The sequence below is a fragment of the Protomyctophum parallelum genome, assembly GCF_964188405.1.
Source record: "Protomyctophum parallelum genome assembly, chromosome: 1".
Taxonomy (NCBI): Eukaryota; Metazoa; Chordata; class Actinopteri; order Myctophiformes; family Myctophidae; genus Protomyctophum; species Protomyctophum parallelum.
Window position 1 is genome coordinate 7,303,091 of NC_139697.1, and position 22,551 is coordinate 7,325,641.

General features: G+C 43.9%; 1 protein-coding gene across 1 annotated transcript in view; it reads right to left on the reverse strand.

Annotated features, from left to right (window-relative positions):
* The window catches only part of samd12 (sterile alpha motif domain containing 12), a 144,631-nt gene that overhangs the window by 103,660 nt on the left and 18,420 nt on the right, over positions 1 to 22,551 (reverse strand). The window contains exons 2-3 of the mRNA XM_083767479.1: positions 19,502 to 19,908; positions 8,811 to 8,940 (exon numbers count right to left, since the gene is read on the reverse strand). Coding sequence (XP_083623605.1) covers positions 8,811 to 8,940; positions 19,502 to 19,908 — 537 coding nt within the window. The remainder of the gene's footprint in view (positions 1 to 8,810; positions 8,941 to 19,501; positions 19,909 to 22,551) is intronic.

Sequence of the window (22,551 nt, forward strand, 5' to 3'; positions counted from 1 at the left end):
ACGTGCTCCACCTGTCAGTTGTTTAGACACTCCTGTGTGCTTCCTTCATTTCACGTTTCTTGTACTGCAGTTTGCCATTTTTACCGGCGGTTTCTCTCGATGCCATATCATCCAACAGCTTGAATTCCATCAAAGAGTCAGGCTGCACTGTGGCACTGTTAATGTATCAACAACTGCAGAGTGGAGCAGACCTATAAATTTGGTGGTTCACAGGAGCGAGGGAACGCGCGCACACGCGCACACACACACACACACACACACACACACACACACACACACACATACACACACACACACAGTGTGTCCCAGGGAATTAGATTAATGAGTGGTGGGACAGCAGGCCTCCCTCGGTGTTGGGCTGAGAGCAGATTAATCTACAGCTATGGTCTGGCACAGTCAACCACAGCTTTGATGAATGGGAGAACCTATTGCGCACATGCACACACACGCACTACACACACACACACACACACTGGATGTGAAAGTGCAAAATGTTAAGTGTGCACTGAACACACACGCAAGCACGGATGCACGCCCGCACACGCCATTCTAAATCCAGCAGTGAGGACCATGGCTACGATAGAGGACATTACTACGAAGGCAGCAGATTAACCTAGGCTCTCCTTTCCACTGTATCACATAAGTGACATGTTCTGGGCATGCGTGCTGGGTGAACTGAGAATAGAAGGAACAGACTAGTATTCCAGCCACTATATGAATTCACCTCCCTCAGGTGAATCTTCCATGATGGTCACACAGATTTCAGCACTCCTGCGGCAGCTGTGTGTGTCTGTCAGTACTGTCCTCTGGGACAGTTGTCTCACCGAGCAGCATCTGGTTAGCTACACACTCCCAACACGGCACCGCAGTCACTCTGGCACAGAATCAGAAGCAACGCGAGATGCTCAACATAAAAGCTACACAAAAGCAAACCAAGCAAAAATCTTTGAGCCATAACGCAAGACACGTGCTCTACACGTGAGCCGCCATCAAAAAACTATTCACCGACGACAGCAAAAGAAAAAAGGCCAGGGAGGGATCAGAGTATAACTTTACGAATAAAAATACTGAGAATGTAGCTACCCCTAAAAATCTAAGCAGATGTGAAATTTTAAACTCCTTAGATATTCAAGTTTAATATTTATAACTAGAATGTGAATGGTTAATTATGTAATATCAGCCACCTTATCCACCCAGCAAAGTGCAGCCACGGAGCTCCTGTGATCAGATGCTAATGCTATTCCTGGCTGCAAGAAGAAAAGGCCAGTTATTATCTTGAAGATAACCTCGCGTCACCACCAGGCTTTCAGCAGCACCTATGGAACATATCTCTCTATATCCGCTCTAGATCCAGACTGGATCAGCAACCTGCAAAGAGACCTGATCGCAGTCTTTGTTTAAGAACACGACAGAGGTTTATCCTAAGCAATGGAGCCGGGCCACAGCAAGCTGGGGGACTAGGGCAGACTCAGTGAGGAATATGGAAAGAGAAGTGGGAGCAGCGAGAGAGAGAGAGAGCGAGAGAGACACCCACACACACACCAAGGTGCCTCAAAGCTTCTCTCCTCTCAGCAGCAGTATACCCCCATGCTGATTTCACTAGCACTGATCTATCTCCACTGTAGCTATCTGATCATTATACAGTGCCTCTCCTGGTTAGCCACCACTAACAACCTGTGGACAGCGCAGCGGGACGCTAACAGCACTGGGAGATCACTATGGATTATGGAGATCCGCTACAGAGATCACTGTGTGCAATCGCTGTGGGGATTACACGGCCCGTAAGCCCGCCATACAGTCAATCACGGCTTACTGTGGTCGTTATACGAACGGCTACAGTTTCAGATAACCAGCTGTCACAGGTGCTTCACATCACCTTGAATTAAACTGTGACTGGACTGATCAAATCACAGTGTTGCATGAGCTCGGACTAGTAGGGTATGTCTAATATGGTCACAGAGGAATGTGTAGATAGCTAGACAGACCCATTATTGATCCTGGGGAAGCGCCAGTTGACACATACTGTAGGAGCACCACACTGGCATGGAACACAGATACAGGTATGGGTAAAGAGATACACGAGTAATGATGAACAATAACAAAAAGTAAGTGTGTGTGTGTGTGTGTGTGTGTGTGTGTGTGTGTGTGTGTGTGTGTGTGTGTGTTTTACAATTTTACAATGCAGGTAAGGTAACTGATGTTACAATGCTTCATACATCCTTTTCCCATATTCCGTTAAATTGCTATTGCTGTCCTGACATTGGCCTCTGTATACACGAATAATATTTCATTACTGATTTCCACAAATGTAGACACTTTCCTGTTCACTATTGAACTAAAGCAGAAAAAATATGTTCCATCCTGTTGGGATATTTTCCATATTTGCCACTTTGCAGCTGCAGCATTGAAATCCATTCTTCCATATCCTCTGATTTGTCACAAAACCAAAAAAACATGTGTGAGTTTGTATGCAACATTTTAAACATAATATAACTTAATTATTTCTCTGCTGCTACAGTAGCTATTAGCATGAATGAAGTTAAGCTGTGCCACCATCTGCGTCCACTTTAAGAAAAGGGGTTTGCCCGCCCCCCCCACCCCACACACTCAACACACACACTTTGCTATCATTATGTTTACCCGTCGTCAGAAACATCGGGAGCGATGCGGTACAAAGTCACAAATGACATCCGAACTTTGGATGGCAGAACCAAGGACAGCTCTCAAAAATTCCGACTTATGGAGGTTTGAAAATCCTGCTTGTAACCGAGGTAAATGGACTTACCATTTAGCCCATAGCTGGTGGTGACGGGGCGTTGCCATAGCAACCGGATCAATGTTAAAAGCTGCCGTGGGGCTCAACCATTTTATCCCATTCTGAGCTGAGATCAGATTCATACGCGGTTTCCACTGGACACACACTGGTCTGATTAACCCATTCTGACCTGAGATCAGATTATAAAAATGTCAGTCGTTCTTCGATTTTTCTAAAATAGCAGACCTACAAGCTCGTAGCGCGCCACTCGGTGGCGCGCTATGAGCTTGTAGATCTGCTATTTTTCAATAGCTAAAGCATAACATGATGCTAACACCAAAATGGGTTCCCGTTCAGAATGGGTTATACACAGAGTATACGTTGGGGTCCTATATACGGACCTAGCAAACAACGCCCCCTAGCGGCGGGGTACGTATACGGTATACGGACCTGGTAGAAATAGAGTTAAGTGCTGGGATCAAACTATACATTTTTATTGATACAATATACAAATTATTATTGATTGCATAGTCAATATTGTTGGTTCTATAGACTATGATGACCATCAATAATTAACTGAAATGCACATCAAAACAATAAGTGTCTCTTTTATCCTCTGACAAGAGGATATACTGTACATTATCATAACATTTTATTATTGGATTCTTATAGAATTCAGAACTAGTGTTGAGTCGAGGCCATTCAAAGATTGGACAGTTTGTTGTAATTGTTTAACTGCACTGATGTATACTGCATTTCCCATCTAGGATAAATCAACATACTGTAGCTTCCATAATCCATAGGGAAACGCATTCTAAACATCCCATTATAATAAACTAATCAAAATATAATATGCCAGAGAGTAGCTATCACCTTGCCTAACAGCATTATGCTCAAGTTATACTGTGTATGTCATGTGATGGTGCCCTGTGGCCCAAATAGCTTATCTACAAACTTGCGTTGCGTTGTGACGCGGCCTAGCTATATTTGGTGGGGGACACGTCACCGTCCTCTGTAGGACAAAGTACAAATCAGTCTCTTTATACTAACCATGGCTCCATCCCGTCTGTCTGGAAGCTCAACGGCTCCCCAGACAGCTCATCAAATGAGAGCTGTTCAAGTGTCCTTTTCCGGAGAAGCACAAAACAATGGCCACCGGCGGAGTCGTTTCATGGCCCTGCAAGCTAATGGTTGCAGCCATGTGACCCCCCCACCCCCCCTCCCCTTTCCACCATTTTGACGGTGCGCCCGTCCGCTCCTCGGTGACACATCAATGCGGCCCTGATGGAGGTCACTCCGCGTTAACACCTGTGGGACTCCTCGTCCCATCTCTCAAGTGCTGTTTTGGGGCCTATCGCCCAGTGTCATGGGCTGGTTTAAAAATGGCATTTTTCACCTTTCATCCTTTTTTCTTTTTTTTCGTGGCTCATCAAATATACATTTGCTAACCCTTTTGAGACCAGGGCCACAAAGAGGAACACGTCCAGAGCTACACAAGGCTGCTGTGATTTTCTTACTGGAGAGATGATGGATCTCTGGCGGTGGGGGGAGGGGTGGGTGGATGGATGTGGGGAGGTGGGTTAGCACAGACCTTTAAAGGTCTGAACCGCCGTACTGTGAACTGCTGGATACAGGCTGCCCTTCATTAAACCGCTAATATTACAGGCTATTAATTATTCAGAGTAAGGCCTTATAACACCATACATCAACGGGGATATTATGGGGGCTGAGCTTTCCATTTATTCCTTAGGAGTGGTCTCCTAGAATGGATGGAGGGTTCTGAGTGTACCCGGTCCCTATTCACACCCCGGCAGTCGTTGCCATTTTCATTTGCACTATAATCCTGAGACCTGCCTGTTTTTTTTTAACAAATTGGCCAAATGGCAGAATCACTTGGCTTGGTTGCTGAGAGACTGGCTCGCTGGCTAGCTGACAGGCTTGTAGCTACAGCTGCATCTAATTCTCATCTCTGTATGCCTGCAGAGAGTCGATTGAATTTCCATGTTCTAATTCAATTTCTTCTTCCATGACAGAAAAATATAATTCAACTGTCACATAACCCCTCTTGTTTCTGTTATATTATACTGTATATACCAGCACACCTTTTTTTGCACTGGTTCCACTTGAGGTGATTGTGAATTGGGGTTCTCGACTCATTTGCATTGCCGCAATCTTCCTGTGCAAAAGGAGTTTTTGCCTTTGTAATTGTAGTGTGCAGGATTACGGACTAATATCTAATTACGCCTTAATATGCTTTAATGCATTTTTAATGACAGCTTGGTGTTAAAGTCAGGCTCTGGGCTGTCTCTCCGTGGGGACTGAGGAGGTGAGGAAAGTGACGGGGTGGGCTGAGAGGGAGGGTGTATCTTGGCAGTATAGGCTAGTGGGAAAGGATAGGAAACATTGATTTATCTGGCTGGAGGTTAGGGGGGCGGGGGGGGGGGGGGGGGCGGGCAGAGAGGAGACTGCTGCATACTGGAGGCCATTCAAAGTTTAAAGACCCATTTATACCTCGTCACACAACGGTGTCGCATGACAAAAATAGATCATCTACAAGCGAACGACGCGTCGCATCACGCCGCGTTGTGAGCCTGTAGATCGGCTATAAATCAAGCTGACGTACTGTACTGTACTGTACTGTACAGCCCCCCAGTCGTACAGTAGTACAAAGAGTGCATCTCTTTGTACTCTCTGCAGTCTCTGACAATTAAGATGGCCGTTTGAATTATGATCTGAAATAGAGACTGCTTATTGATTCACTACTACTTCAAAGTACTGTGATGTGGCCAAGACAAAGTAGAATGGAGTGCTATTGGTGGTAGCAGGAAAGAGAGTATTCTGTTATGGATGGAACGGACAGGAACGGCCTATGGCCCAGGGAAGACCAACAGCTGTGAATCAAAAACACAAGTCTTATCTACCGGCAATGGCGTGCACACATGCGCACGCACACACGCGCAGTTGATTGCACGCAAGTTTTGCATACACAGTTTTCCACTTTCTGAGAGTCCCATCTAGAGCATGACAAGCACATTGAATAAATAGATATTCACTGATGTATGCCCGTGTGCATTCATAAATGTATTCAATATTCATACTCTGTATGTTTGTTTGTGTACACATGATTGTTTTCCACCACAATATTCCATTCATCATTTGTTTCCCTTGTTTATTCTATTAGAGAGGAAGAGTAAGAGCCGCATGATATTTCAAAGATTGATTGGGATGCAAATTGCAGAGTGAGGGAGCCCAATTGGTATGGCTTGGCCTGTTTTAATTGCATTCTGTTAATTAATGCTTGATGCGATGACAAACTGAATTACTTGCATGTTTTTTGCATGTCATTATCTCCTAATTGGCGCTGCAGTGTCTGTGTGTTTTTGCGCGAGGGCGTGCGCGCACGTTTAGTTAACCCATTCTGCACTATTACTATCCTTGTAACACCACCACACCTTAATAACAAACACAGGTCATTAAGTTAATTCTTCATTAGGAGGCTGGGCTGCTGTTTTTCCATTACTGAAAGGCTAATAAGAGAGCACCTAATTTATTTACAGACTACAGAAGAATACATTAGGCTCATCAGGCACACTAAAGTGTTCTTCAAGTCATATTCATTTTGCTTACATACATCCCTCACGAGGGAAGGTTTTGCCAAATGCATGACAGGATGACACAGGCTCATCTGCTGCTGTTCTTGACATGCCTTCATTGCCTTGTCCTTCATCCAATTATATGCATTACATCACGAAGATATATGGGGGGAGGGGGGTTTAATGATCATCATCGTCCGCTGAGCCATTCATCAGGCCAGCATAGTCAATGAGGATGTTGGAAGCAGCAAATAAACATATTAATGGGCTTCCGTCGTGCCCTGAGCGGTAGAACGCGAGGCAATTAGCCGCCGTCCCCTCGCTATGTGGCTGGAGAGTCGTTAGCAGTGCCAGGACTGACCTTGAATGGCCTCGTTAAAGAGGGATGATTGACGCGGTAACGGTTGTCAACGGTGACGGTGACAGGAGGCATGGAGGGACAGACGACGGACAGACGGACAGACGGGAAGGCTTTGTGGCCAGGCGGGCGGGCACGACAGCCGGAGGAGCACATCGGGTGCAGAGAGCACCTGGCTTTGCTATGAATGACTTCCAGCTGCACAGAGAGCATGAAATGACAATTATGGCTTCTTCTGTATTCAGTCAGAGGGGGAAGGCTATGGCACTCGGACTGGAGGGGCCGGCTGTATGACAGCTATAGATCCGAGCAAAAAAATGGACAGCGTTGCTTTAGGATGTTGATGACGTGCATGGGCGACTTGTGACCATGGCTGCATTATAGTCCTGCTCCCTAGTACGCATTCAGGCAGTATCTACAGTATATGCCTCACTGGACACACTGACTGAAAGCTGAATGTTTAATTGGTGGGTGATAATATTATAATAGATGTTATTATCTGTGTTGGCCTGACATGTGAGCTGCTGTTGTCCTGCAACCATGTCATTATGAATATGTATGCATGCCTTATTTTGAAAGGAGAAAAAGAATAAACCGGCACACTCATCTGCTCCAACGTAATGTATCGACGACGTTTGGAGCCTAGACTCGTCGGGTCAAAACTCAACCAGTTTTGACCCGATGAAGAACCTTGGCTCCAAATGCCAATAAATGGTGGCACTAAAGGAAAGGTCATGGGGGTCACTCAATATGGCCATTCTCCAGGGAGCATGAAATTACTCAACAAGTATCGCAGGCAGTAGATTGTTTTTGCCAGGTGCTTGAAAAGCATCCTGGCCTACATGCACTACTACCTCTAGTAGCGACCGTAGTGGACACTTTTTCACGATTGGCTGCCTCGTCTCTAGGCTGCCTCTAAGCCAATGGGAGGCGTACCCATAAAACCCATAGTCTGAACGGCATAAAACCCATACTCTGAACGCTGCAACGTGAAGCCATATTGGATGCATACTCTGAACGCTGCAACGTGAAGCCATATTGGATGCATACTCTGAACGCTGCAACGTGAAGCCATATTGGGTGCATACTCTGAACGCTGCAACGTGAAGCCATATTGGATGCATACTCTGAACGCTGCAACGTGAAGCCATATTGGATGCATACTCTGAACGCTGCAACGTGAAGCCATATTGGGTGCATACTCTGAACGCTGCAACGTGAAGCCATATTGGATGCATACTCTGAACGCTGCAACGTGAAGCCATATTGGATGCATACTCTGAACGCTGCAACGTGAAGCCATATTGGATGCATACTCTGAACGCTGCAACGTGAAGCCATATTGGATGCATACTCTGAACGCTGCAACGTGAAGCCATATTGGATGCATACTCTGAACGCTGCAACGTGAAGCCATATTGGATGCATACTCTGAACGCTGCAACGTGAAGCCATATTGGATGCATACTCTGAACGCTGCAACGTGAAGCCATATTGGATGCATACTCTGAACGCTGCAACGTGAAGCCATATTGGATTAATACTCTGAACGCTGCAACGTGAAGCCATATTGGATTAATACTCTGAACGCTGCAACGTGAAGCCATATTGGATTAATACTCTGAACGCTGCAACGTGAAGCCATATTGGATGCATACTCTGAACGCTGCAACGTGAAGCCATATTGGATGCATACTCTGAACGCTGCAACGTGAAGCCATATTGGATTAATACTCTGAACGCTGCAACGTGAAGCCATATTGGATTAATACTCTGAACGCTGCAACGTGAAGCCATATTGGATGCATACTCTGAACGCTGCAACGTGAAGCCATATTGGGTGCATACTCTGAACGCTGCAACGTGAAGCCATATTGGGTGCATACTCTGAACGCTGCAACGTGAAGCCGTGATCTGAGGCAGAGGCTGCGGCACACACACCGATTATACTGTAGATGTTCATAAACGAGAGCTTTCTGCACCTGGCAGTTAGGACTCGTCATCCTTGTTTCTTCTTTGTGTGTTCAAGTGTGAATGTTGGCCTCTGGGTGGCACTATAGAGTAAAGGAATGAATCCTAGTGTCGGTGCCTTGGCTGGTGGTACCTGTGATGTCGTGCTGCTTGAAGGAGTCGCTGTAGATCTGGTGCTGGTTGGGACAGTGTTTCTTCAGCCATTTGCACACGTCCTGCTGGGTCCACAGGGCCACTGGCTTGGACAGCTTCACGTTCCCCGGCTGCAAGCAGACAAAGAAAACAACCACTCTTGAAGACATAATCTATTGAGGGAATATTATCTATTAATGTTTATCTACATCATCATAATCTATAGAAACTACGATATGTATGATACAATCCATATTGACAGAAATAAGTATTTATGCCATTCCCATGACTCGAGCTCGAAAGTGATGACGAAAATGACGTTCCACCACCAGCGGTGGATTTTCTTAGCGCAAGCACGGATTCATGTTTTATGAACTCCCAAACATGGTACTTCGTCCCATTTTGAGCAGAAAAACACTAATAACCACGTGCGCGGCCACGTGCACGGAGGATTCGGATGTAGGCTGTTTCTACCATGAGAGTACAAAAACATTATAATAATAATTAAGATTTTTAATTCCAGATTAAATCATATTAATCAAACCTGAGATTTCTCGGATTGGCAGAGGTATAAACAACGAGATTTGACAAATATTGCGTTAATATAGGCTGTTAAATGATCTGTGTGCATACTTGTAGGCTGCTCTTATCAGTGGATTATTGTGGTCATTTGCTTCTGATTGTGCACATATTCATGTCGCGTTTTAAGAGCTTGTACTGTTCCATCTGTCCAATCTTGACATTTATATTGGATATATCCGCTGTGGGACAGCCCGACATCCCTTCTGGGTTCAACAGAGTACCTATCTCACCCATTTTCTAGTTAAGAAGACGTCTAGACTTAGATAGCATTTGATACAGACTTATAGATATAGCATGTTATGTAGACAGCACTATAATTGCATTGTATGTAGTCATAGCATAGTAGTATATAGCATAGTAGTATATATGTATAGTTTATATATATATAGTTTCATTATATAGATATTCCACTGTTACTTTCTTAGCTTACGCATGTTTCATGATAAATGTTTTTATGTGATGTATTCCCATGCTTTTCTGTTCTTGCTTAATGTAAATCGCTATGGATTAAGAGCGTCTGCTAAATGCCTAAATTGTAAATTGTCTTGCCTCAGACTACAAGGATCTCTTCCTCCAGCCCATGGTCAATGTATGAGCAATTCAAATATTAATCTGTAATATCTGAAAAATGCAGCCTTCTTTTTTCTTGTTTCCATGTTTGTCTTTTTTCCCTTTCTTCTCAATAAAAAAAACAAGTGAAAACAAAAACAAAAAGCTGTCTTGCTTCAGTCTGGAGGTAAATGCAGAAATGTATGAACTAACCCAGACATTCATAGCATCCCAGTATAAGTACAGTGTCCTGTGACCCAGTGAGGTAGTTGGGGAAAGACGATAGGGCCAAATAGTCACGTATTCTGTAGCGCTAATCCAGCAGGACAAAAAACATGCCCTGTATTGATTAATCTATGTTAGGACTGCATGTAATGGTATACGCAGCACATGCACAGACACATGCGCACAAACACACACAAACACACACACGCATACGGTACACACGCTATTGTATTCCTGTTACAATGAGTTAGAGCAGGCAGGCATGCAGCGTTGCAACTGGATCACTTTTGACTTCAAAGCGGTCACAGTGCGTGCGTGCTTATGATTTTGATTGAGAGGCTAATGCAATTACAAAACTGGAAAAGAAGGGGAAATAAAGTGATTAAAATTTCACATCCACTCCCTTCACTTCACTTCAGCCTGTCCTCTCTGTCTCTCTCTCTCTCTCTCTCTGGCTCTGCAGCCTGGTGTGGAATGAATGGCAATCAAAATACATTTCTCTCTCTCCACCTACCTAGGGAAGGCTGAAAAACAGGCACTGCCAGTTATTTCCTCTGTTTTCTTCCCCATCTCTCATCTCTCCCCCGTGTTCAATCGCTCGCTGTCCCTGTCAAATCTATCACATTGTCTTCCCCCCCCCCCCCGCCCTCATATGCACTCACATTGAATCTTTCATCTTTTGCCATCTCCGTGTTGCCTTGCACGCCCGCCCGCCCGCCCCCCCTCTGTTATTACACAGTACAACGTGTCCCTCAGACTCATCTCTACCTGCATGGCTTCCTAGGGGGGAGAGAATGAGAATGGGGGAGCTGCTCTGCATGCTGGCCGTGGCACGGAGGTGGTTGGTATAACCCCTGCAGGTTAAGGGAGGCAGGTATAAGGCCACATGATCTGGATGCTGAGATGGTCACATCATGCATACGGGCTCTACAGGGAGCGGCCGCGCTGAGCAAACGCAGCAGGAAGCTTAATGCTGTTGCAGGAAGAAAACCACATTAACCATTAAACACAGCTCAGCTCAATGCTAATTAACCCTGACTTGCTAGCCCGAAGCGACGAGAGAGAGAGAGAGAGAGAGAGAGAGAGAGAGAGAGAGAGAGAGAGAGAGAGAGAGAGAGAGAGAGAGAATGTGTATGAGTGCATGTTTTTAGCATTGAGAGAGAGAAGAGGGGACGGAGTAAACAACACACTGTGTGAAGGAGGAAGTGACTGCATGCAAAATCCGTCTCCCCAGGACGAGGCGCCACAATTCTACAGCTCATGCGAGGGGCGGCGCGGCGACGCCCACCTGTTCAGATGAGATATTAGGCCCATGAGCTTCCGGCAGGACTACTTCTCAACCAGTGGGTTTCCTACCCGACAACACCAGGGTCTACATGTCTAGTGGTAGAACCACCTCCAACCACAGCAGATGATGTCATATTGTATTAAAACTGCTATAAGCAATAAGTATGTAAAAACATGTAATGACCTTTTTTTGGGTATTCAGACAGCCAGCAATGGGTAGAACGCTCCCAAAAAATTTAGTCTCTGTGACACATCTAGGGCCGCAATCTGCATTCAAAGATGTTCCTAGAAACGTTGTCATTGGTCGGAAAAAAAACCCTGTCGCAATGACTAACCAATCAGGAAGCAGACAGGCAAATCGACCAATGACAAAGCTTCTAAGAAAATATTTGAATGCAGATTGCGGCCCCTAGAGATGTGTCACAGAGACTAAAAAAAAGTCATAACATTTTTGACATACTATTGCTTATAGCAGCTTCAACATACTACTCATAGATTGGTTAGAAATAACATTTTATTCATTAAAATAAGTTCCAGATTGCAAAGAAAAGAGTTTGCCAACAACTCCCTCTCTCTCTTACTTTCTTTTTTTTTGTTTTTATGAACTCATTCCTGAGTCAATGGCCATCTGTGTTTTACATTGTGCCAGGACGTACGACGTGGCCCAGAGCTGTGTAGTTAGTGTTCCTGAGGCAGAGCTGGCTGGTCCAATAGGTGAGCCTTATTCCTGCCAGCCTGCATGCCGGAGAGGAGAGGAGAAAATAGTACGGCACAATCGTGATGAGCAGCGAGCAAGAGACTCTGGCCCAATTAAGAGATTTGACTGACAGCTCAGGGGGGGCAAGAGAAGAAGCCTGCTTTATTTCTAAGTGGAATATGTCTGGGAGCAGTGCATAGTGCATACTCGCGTAAGGATGGGTGGTGCACTCATGCACACACACACGCAGAGAAGCAGCATGTGCACACGCATAGAGAAGCAGCATGTGCACGCGTGCACGTGCACACACACACACACACACACACACACACACACACACAAGACAAACAAGACACAAGACAAACAAGACACGCACATTATTCATCAACATGCTTTTTCTGTGACACGCTGTCCTTGCTTGGCTTAATTGATATACGCGAGTCTCAGTTCACGTATTCTTCATGTTACCTTGGCAACAGAGCAAGGACATTAAAAAAAGAAAAGAAAACAACAACAACAACAAAACAAAGCTACAAGGGAAACAGAGCCATACCGCAGAGGCACAAACATTATACCACGTAGCAACCACTGTGGAAACACGCATGATGCTCATAATTAACCATAATTGCAATTAGGCTGATAACCATTTAAATATCCATTATGGATGTACTCGGGGAAAATGTATAACGTGACAACCACAGGCTTCTTTTATAAGAGCGATGATGGAGTAATTAACCACTTTCAAACCTGTCTTATGGCCTACTTTGGCCATGTCATTACAGGCAAAAATCTCATTACAGGCAAAAGATATCCCCCCCCAGCTACAAGCTTGCAATGCATTGTGAGCTTGTAGATCAGCTATAGCGCTACACCAACATACGACAAAAGTATAAAATAGGGCTGAGGTTAATTTAAAAATAAATAAAGATATGTTGCCTAGTATAGATCAGTCTGTGTCTTCCCAGATATGAAGGTCACGTGACTCCCAGAGTAAATTCCCCAGTTGAACTGCGGTTACTGCATGTGTGTGCAAACCATAATATCTCCATTCTCCGTTCCCCTGCAGACACATTGCGCTCTTCTCATCATTTTTCGGTAATGGGCTGACACAAGGGCCAGAGGGGTCACTATTGTCTTTTTGTTCCATTCCAGAAATGATAAGAGCCATTTCTTCTTAGATCGGACACAAGGATTCTTTTGACGGCGCCGAGATAGAGTTTTGAAGGAAATCCATTTAGTGAAAAGATTGAAAAAGAAAGAAGAAATTGAATTGAGGAGCAAGCCCGGCAGATACATCCTAAAAGAAAGAGATGCTTCACATATCGAAGAGTGAACTCAAATAAAGAAATATCAAGGATGATGGTCAGTGGATATTTTGATATTTCTGCTTTTGAACAAGGTTATTATATCAAGATATACCTGAGAAATAGAAGAAGTGAAGCAGTGAAGCAGAATGGTTATAATTTAATACTCTACCTTGAAAAGGAATTTGGGCTCTGAGGTTTGGTCTGAATTGAATTGATTTGAGATACAATTTGATCTGAGGTCTGGTGCATATTTAATTGATGGAGATTCATTTGATATGAGTGCTAATTGAGGAATCACTGTGGATGTATTTATTCCAACAACTCTCTCTGGTAGCATAACAGAGTCAAACTGAATAATTGCAAATTAAATCAAATCAAATCTAGCCTAATTATGTTGGTGTTAAACCAGACAAAAAGGTCTTCTCTGACTTCTCTTCTGACGTTCTGACACAATTTAAACAACAGAATTAGAAAATAAATGTAATTTTAGTGCTAAAACAAGACTGAAATGTTTTGTTGTTCTATCTTCTAACACAATTAGAGAATGTAGAAGAATTGTTGGCCTGTTATCTCTCCTATGGTACCAGTGCCGCATCAATAATACAAAATCGACAAAATCGTATCCAACGATACCAAAATATTCTTCAGTTTGAGTCTGAGGCTTAATCTCATCAAATGGTGGTATGCCGAATAAAAAAATTGGCCTTTTCCTTGACATGAAAAGGGTTGAAAACCACTGGAAAGGATCTATGGGACCCCAGCAAACTAAGTATATAGGGTTAAAACAACAGGATGAGTGATGCATTCTACTTAAGAGCTTATGGACAAACACAACTTGGGTCATAGTAAAGGATTCACCTCAACCCCACTTCTGAGGATAGTCCAAAAATATATATGAAAAAGTGGCTAATGCATTGCGATTAAAATGCACGTATACGTGTTGCGGCCCAACTGCCTTCATCAGGGTGACTACATTCTGTCTAGGCTATATATGATATGATGTCACATGGATTAAAGCCTTCTGTTCTCTTCCATAATGCAGTACCTGGCTGGAGAATTCATCTGGGCTATATCCGCTGCCATGGTGAGGGCATATTCACTATTACATACTGACACCTAGTGTCCAGAAACATGCAATACTAGAGTAAATATCCATTGAGACATGGAGGCGGCCGTGTCAGCTCCAACTTTGTCCAGCACCCAGTTAATTAATGACTGCGATATGGCCCTCTCTCTCTCTCTCGCTCCATATCTCTGTTCTTGTCTTTTAAGCTCTCTCTCTTGCTTGCTCTCTCTTTGTGTCTCTGACTCTCTCTTTCTCTCCGTGACAGCGTTACGAGGAGATGAGAAGTCCCTTTCTTAATTATTCTGTTACACACAGGGACAATAAGGATGGGACTGTGTTTTTGTGTGCATGCAGTGCAAGTGTGTGTGTGTGTGTGTGTGTGTGTGTGTGTGTGTGTGTGTGTGTGTGTGTGGAGGGTTGCGGGGAGAATAACACTGCGCTGGTTGAATTAATAAGCCTTTTTAAAAACCGCCTCAGGTTGAAATTGGATTTACAGGCAGTGCCGAATTCACTCAGGCACATCAAAGAACGTAATTCATTGACCTTGGGAGTAAGTTGGGTCCATAACACACAGGGTGCACAGTAAAATGTTTGGTGTTCATTTATCCATTAGTAAAGTTTAGAGGGTACAAATGCAACCAAATTACAATGTCAGAGTCAAGTTAATACAGTGTCAAACCAAGAACACTTTACGTATGATGTTGTCAGTGTGAGTTGACCCATGCTTGCTGTGCATGTCATGTTTTTATTGCTTTGATTGAATACTTCAATGGAGCTAAAGTATTCATCAACACAGCATAAAACATTTACACAATAGTCAGCCAATACAAACACTAAATGCACAAAGGAGAAAAATGAGGGAAAATGGCAGCAGTGAATGACACCTCCTTTCGTTTATGTGTGTGGGCTTGGTTACAAATCCAACTAGCCGCTGGGGCTTGGCTTTTATATTCTACATTAAAAGTGTTGGTGAGTCAAGCTGAAATGGCCCTGAAAGGTAAATGGTGCATTTCAATAGCCTCTTTATCCAAAGCACTACAAAGTGCATTTACATTCATCCATTCACAGAGGCAACCGTGCAAGTTACCAACCTGTTCAATGGGGAGCAGTGTCAAGTTGCTCAAGGGCACGTTGACACACAGCCAGAGGGGGGCCCGGGATTGAACAGGGAACCTTCAGATTTGTAGATAGATTTTTGGCATCCAACTACTTCCACATACTTCAAACTTCAATATATTCAGCTGTATGCTTGTATTTTTCTTTTTGCTAATTTTAAATTTTGTAAACGTTTTTGCATGAGGAACGCTCAGATCTTTCTAGGTTCACACAGAGGGTATCTGTGGTTGCTACTAGAACAACAAATACAGCGTTGCTATAACAACCTGGACTGGACTGGACTGGATCAGGGAATTTTCTACTGTACAATATACCATTGCAGGTTTTCAGCGAGCCCACACAGTTTCTGCAGGAACTGCTTTTCTAGTTATGGATTCATATGAATCAAATGCTATTTACAGCCACTTAAAAATATGTATATTGCATTATAATCTGCTTATACTGTAACAAGTTCTGACCAGTCATTGGTCCGACAACGACAACCTACCTGAAACCCTAACCTAACCATAACCGCAAGCACGGAGCAGCACATGTTCGCCAACATTCACGCATGTTCCCCAACCTTGATCCGGTCGCCAACCTTGATCCGGTCGCCAACCTTGATCCGGTCGCCAACCTTTACGCATGTTCGCTAACCTTAATCCGGTCGTTTTCCGTATGTCGGACCAATGACTGGTCGGAAAAGCGTACGGACCCATGTAACACTATAATTTTAGTCATAAGCACCACTCATAAATACTCAATGCTTTATAACAATAAGTATACATAACACATTTAAGGGCATTTTATAATGACTTATGTATAGGGTAAAGTCTAAAAGCATTGTAATTGGCGTATAAGACTGTAACTGACTTTCTTTTGGCCAGGATCATAGTTTTATTATAATTCTTAATAGTTGTAATACTACACATTATAGAATGATTATACATCACTATTCGTGGTAATTGGGTGCTCCAAGTCAAATAAAAACGTTTCAGCCTTCAGGAATGTAAATACTTTACTTAGCACCCAATGACCACTTATCGTGACTTATAAGCACACTATAAAGCATTATCACAGTGAGCAGAATACATTATTATTACGTATTACAACTATGGCAATAAGGCAATTATAATGCACTAACAGTACTTAGAGACACGGGATGTATAGCAAGTGTTGACACTGGAAATAGTGTCATTGAGAAATTGTGTATATGGCCAACCCCACCCAGCTGACAAAACAAACTACTATACAGAGTAAGTATTGCAAGTCGTATTATAGTAGCATTATGGCCAGGTCTAGTTTACACACAGTGGAATGTGTCATACCATGTTCATCCATGTAAATGGTAAATGGTGCATTTATATAGCGCCTTTATCCAAGGCGCTTTACAGAGATTGAGCATTACATTCACCCATTCACACACACATTCATACACCGATGGCAGCGGAAACCATGCAAGGCACCAACTAGCACATCGGGAGCAATTAGGGGTTCAGTGTCTTGCTCAAGGACACTTCGACAGTAACTCTGGGGGAGCCCGGGTTCGAACTGGCAACCTTACGGTTACCATCCAGGCACTCTACCCCTGAGCCACCGCCGCCGCCGTGCAGTCCTTTGAACAATGATGCAATGCAACACAGACCACATGGAGAGCAGATGAAAAGGTAACAGACAGCGGAAGACTAACCACGTGAAACCTGATCTCTCAAGACAGATTGTGCCAACAGCCGAATCTGTCAGCACCACTGCCCTAAACATGTAGTGCTGTTGTTAGTAGGAATAAACAAAGAGCACCCGAGTGGGTTAAGAAAGCGAAGGAGTTCCTGTTTCTACTTCATTTATTTTTTGTTGATTGCATTGAACCAAACATCTCTATTCTGTGTGTGTGTGTGTGTGTGTGTGTGTGTGTGTGTGTGTGTGTGTGTGTGTGTGTGTGTGTGTGTGTGTGTGTGTGTGTGTGTGTGTGTGTGTGTGTGTGTGTGTGTGAGATAACTGAACACAGTTCTACAGGCTGGCATTTCAAAGGCTCGTCCAGGGTTTACACCAAGGACACCGTTTGACTGAACGCACTTCCAGTTAGCTTGACTGACAGCCAATTATAACTGTCACTCCTGGTTTCTTGGACGAGAAAGACGGGTAGATCGGTGTGTGTGGGTGTGTGTGTGACGTGTGTGTGTGTGTGTGTGTGTGTGTGTGTGTGTGTGTGTGTGTGTGTGCGTGCGCGCACAGTGTGTATTATGAATACTCATCTCTCCCCACCATCCCAACCGCAGTCTATTTTTGGAGAGGAAATACGCTACTCAGTCTGTATCGCTTCTGATGAAACCTTTGAACTATAATTAGAGGAAGAGGAACAATTGAAGCATGCAGCGCCTCAAACCGCAGCGTTCCATATTACATCCTTGCTCACTTCCTTGTTTACACCAGATCAAAAACGACAAAAGTCGATTTTCACCTTTCAGTGTATCATCATACTGAGCAAGCTACTGTAACCAGACCTAAAATGCATTTACAGCAATGGTTCAATCAAATGTTTCAATTTCAATTAGCTCCCATAACTCTGAGATTGTAGAAATGGAACCAAATAGACCATTACGGTTCCATTTTACACTCTCAGAGTTGCAGACCTGTGAGGGTCCATTTGGAACCTCCAAAAGAAAACCTGACGCCACTTCACTGATGTGGCCCGGGCCGGCCTAGCGGTCCGGGTACCTAGGCTGCGAATCGGGTTCAGCTCCGCCACTCCGCCAGTGGCGTGCACAGACATTTAGAGGGGCAGGTGCTCAAGTGAAAAAAGGGCACCTTGTGCAGTGCGTGGAACCAGCCGGTTGCCTTAATAGTGTGAGATTTATAGATTTTTGAGGCATAAATAATATATTAGAAGCTTTTTTATCAAGAATTGATCAATGTCATTATGGGCCATATATACTGTACACTGTACAGTGTACAAAAAAAGGACACATTGCTGTCCAGAGGGCAACGGGCAGGTGTTCTAGCACCACCTAGTGTCCATCTGTGCACACAACTGCCGACGGCCTCTGCCGTGTGTCACTCCCCATCTCTCCCCCCCATTTCCTGTCAGCTTACTGTACACTATCAAATAAAGGCAGAAAAAAAGATCTTAAAAAAAACCACACACACACACACACACACACACACACGAAGTCCACACCCACAACACCAGAGGAAGTTCAACGAACCATGTGCAACCCAGATTTGGCACAAACAATGGGACTAAATAAATTTCGCTCCTATGCCACCAAAATGTGGAACGCCCTACCAAGAGTCAAGCAATCCCTTGACTCCTTCAAAACCGCCCTCAAAGGGGACCTACAGACGGCTGCAATTAGAAACTGGCCCCCGTAAAATCTGAATCCCTAACCCACCCCTTTTCCCCCTCACTGTATATGTTTATTTTCCCTTTTTACCTCCTCTATGATGATTTCCTGTTTTGACCATATAGTTGTGTATATTCGTACGTCTCTAATTGTTTTGATGAATTGAAAATGGTGGGCCCTATTGTAAACAAGTGTAATGCTTTATGGTGCCGTCCACTCACAGTTAACAGTTGTTGTATTGAGTTGTACTTGAAATGTACTGTAATTCTGCAAACTGTTAATAAATCAAACAATCAAACACACACGATGTAAAACCTTCAGATGAGTGCATGCATGGGAGATCCGGGAGAGGTTAAGAGCCATATTTTGCGTCTCTTACGTAGGCCTACCACGTCTAACTTAAGACCTGGAGAAGTGGCCAATGCTGTTTAGCTATTTTGAGTGGTCAAATCGCATTGGTCACGCCTCCATGTCTTAAGTTAAGTCATAATACCTGGTACTTAATGAGGTTATAACATCTCAGGCTGCTTTAGTGTTTCTTACCCGTGTGAGCTCAGACTCGGAGACGGAGCGGTGGGGTGGGGGGTGTCGCTGGTACCCGCTGGGGGGGCTGCCGTCAGGGTACGGAGGGTACCCACTGGGGGGGCTGCTGTCCCGGTACTGGGGGTACCCGGGGGGGCTGCTGTCCTGGTACGGGGGGTAGCCGTCCCGGTACGGGGGGTACCCGGGAGGGCTGCCCTCCCGGTACGGTGGGTACCCGGGGGGGCTGCTGTCCCGGTACGGGGGGTACCCGGGGGGGCTGCCCTCCCGGTACGGGGGGCTGTCGTCTTCCAACAGCAACACGGATCCTTGGTCCACGGTCTCCTCCTCTTCCTCCAGCTGTGAAGTCATGTTGTCCTCGGGGCACATCTGGTGGTCGATCCCATTCTGGCTCAGGTTGCAGTGAACAGCTGGGTGTAAGGCCACGAGGTGTGACGAGGGAAGGGAGAGATGCAAGGGGGGTGAGGGAAGGAGACAAGGACACAAAGAGGGACATGGAGGTCAAAGGAGGGAGAGTGAGAGAAGTAGGGATGGCGGACAAGAAGGAGAAAAGGAAGGAGAAAATAAGAGAGGAAAGAAAGACCAGGAATTTGAGGCAGGACAAGAAGAGGGAGAGGTAAAGAATGTCAGTATAATATATCAGTTAAACCTTACTAAAGTCATGATTAATCATACATACACATATATAAATACATACCATACACTATATATATATAAAATAAAAAATTGTGACAATTTAAATCGATTTAGTAAAACAGTATTGAAAAGTTGGCTTATCCACCTCAGGATTGAAAATAGGGTAAGAATATTGTAAATAAAACATTTTCTTTTTTTTTTCATTTGCTACACTATTGAAAACAAAGAAAACACTGGATTTCAGAAATGATAATCGGTCATTTGTCTAGAAAATGTATTTGTTTAAAAAAAATCGTTAACAATCTTCATCATGAACCTAATATCGTGATTCGAACCGTATCATGAATTGAGTGAATCGTTGCCTAAAGATAGTTATGCCAAAATATGTTATGCCAAAAGATGTCACACTGCTGAAATGTCACTAGATGGCGCCAGATGGCATTAGATGGTGGAAGAGTAGCTTGTCTCTGTTTCACCATCAATCAATCAATGCATAAATTAAGGCCTCAAACCAGAAGTGATTTGGTTATGTTTCAGATGTTATCCTACTGTATAAGCATTGAGAATATAAGCCCTGCGGCTGTAAACATGGCTGTGGAACTCACTTTATCTGATACACATTGCCTGTATCTCCAAACAAATCTCTAACATTTTCATACACAGCCAATCTCATTCTTCTGAGGATCTGCATGATACTGTGTGGCTGTCATCTAAATCAGTGGTTTTCAACCCTGTTCATATCAAGGCCCATTATTTATTCAGAACCAAAACTCTCAGAACCAAAACTACAAAATATGTCCACATTCCATGCTGTATTGATGTTGATAGGAGAGATAACAGGCCAACGTTGATCAAATTAACAATTCTTATACATTCACTAATTGTATAGACTTCTTGTAAATTAACTTAAGTAGGCTAATATAATTTAACTCTTGACTGTGTAAAATGAAACCAAATGGGATAGGGGGGGGGGGGTAAGGGTCCATGTGATAAAGACAGAATGCTTTTCACACTTCTCACTCTTGAGCCACACATGTTTAATTGTTTTTCATTTTCTGTTTGGCATAACCTCATTTCATACTCAACATTCCCACATGTCTGTATTCAGTCATTATCAAACAGTTTGCTAACTATGCATGCGGGCTAAGTTAGCAATCAGTTGATCTTGACTTGTTCTACAGTTTTATATGCATATATTCATTAATTTCATTTCATAATTTGGACAGAGACAATGGGTTGGTCAAACATACTTTTATTCCTTTCAAAGTCCAACAGTTTAAGTATTATCATTACTATGTTGTCAAACACCCACTACTCACACCATCCTCATTTCCTGGTCAAAGTTACACAAAAGAGTCACCACTGAATCCACTGCTCCTTTTATAGGTGGAGGATTCAAATTGGGTTGCACCATGTTGCAGGGGTGCAGGTTAGAGTTCTCATCGGGCCTGAAAATTAAGGCCCGGCCATAACTGGGCCCTAACTGATCAGGCCCTAGGCCCGGCCCGGCCCGACTAATTAGCATAGATTTTAGGCCCGACCCGGCCCTAAAATGTCGGGTCGGGTCGGGCCTGGTCGGGTTTGTGCAGAATTTGAGAACTCTACACAGAGTAAAAGTGAAACGCCAGTCAGCACCATCTTCATAATAGATAAATACACAAACAGACAGAACAGAACTATTATTTTTATTATTCTAAACAAATTAAATATATATATTTTTTTTCTCATGGAGCCCCAGGCCCGGCCCGGCCCTACTGATTAGCATACATTTTAGGCCCGGCCCGGCCCTAAAATGTCGGGTCGGGTCGGGCCTGGTCGGGTTCGGGCAGAGTTTGAGAACTCTAGTGCAGGTGTCTGGCAATACATACTATTTAGTATGATTGCAACGAGACGGGTTGTTTAAAACCTGGTTTTTTAAATTACTTTAGTATTGACAAGTATACTGTAAAGGTTGGGAAATGTTTTCTGTGTTACATGTTCACTAGATTTGTAAGTTAATGCTTTGGGGAAACCTGTCTCTAGACAGATGGTATGGGCCACTAGTCAGAGGCCTGGGTTTGAATTGATGTAGTCAGTCCATGGTGAGACATGAGAAGAAAAGGGGCACAATGCGGGAAGCTCTGCCCTAGGACAGGTAATGTCCAGACTGGGTGCTTGAATTTAAGCATGTCATTTAAGTTTGTTATTTTCATTTTTTTTGGAAGTTATATTTTATTTTTGTGAAAAATATTTTCCTATAAATCTTTGGCAACGATGGAGATTTTTGGTACGGTATGTCATTTTTCTGTGCATCTAGCCCTCATCAAACGGACTAATTTACAGTCCACTTGGTTTCATTTTACACTCTCAAGAGAACAAGATCTATAAGGGTCCATTTGGTTACCAACTCTCCGTAGCTGTGGACCACCTGGAACCCC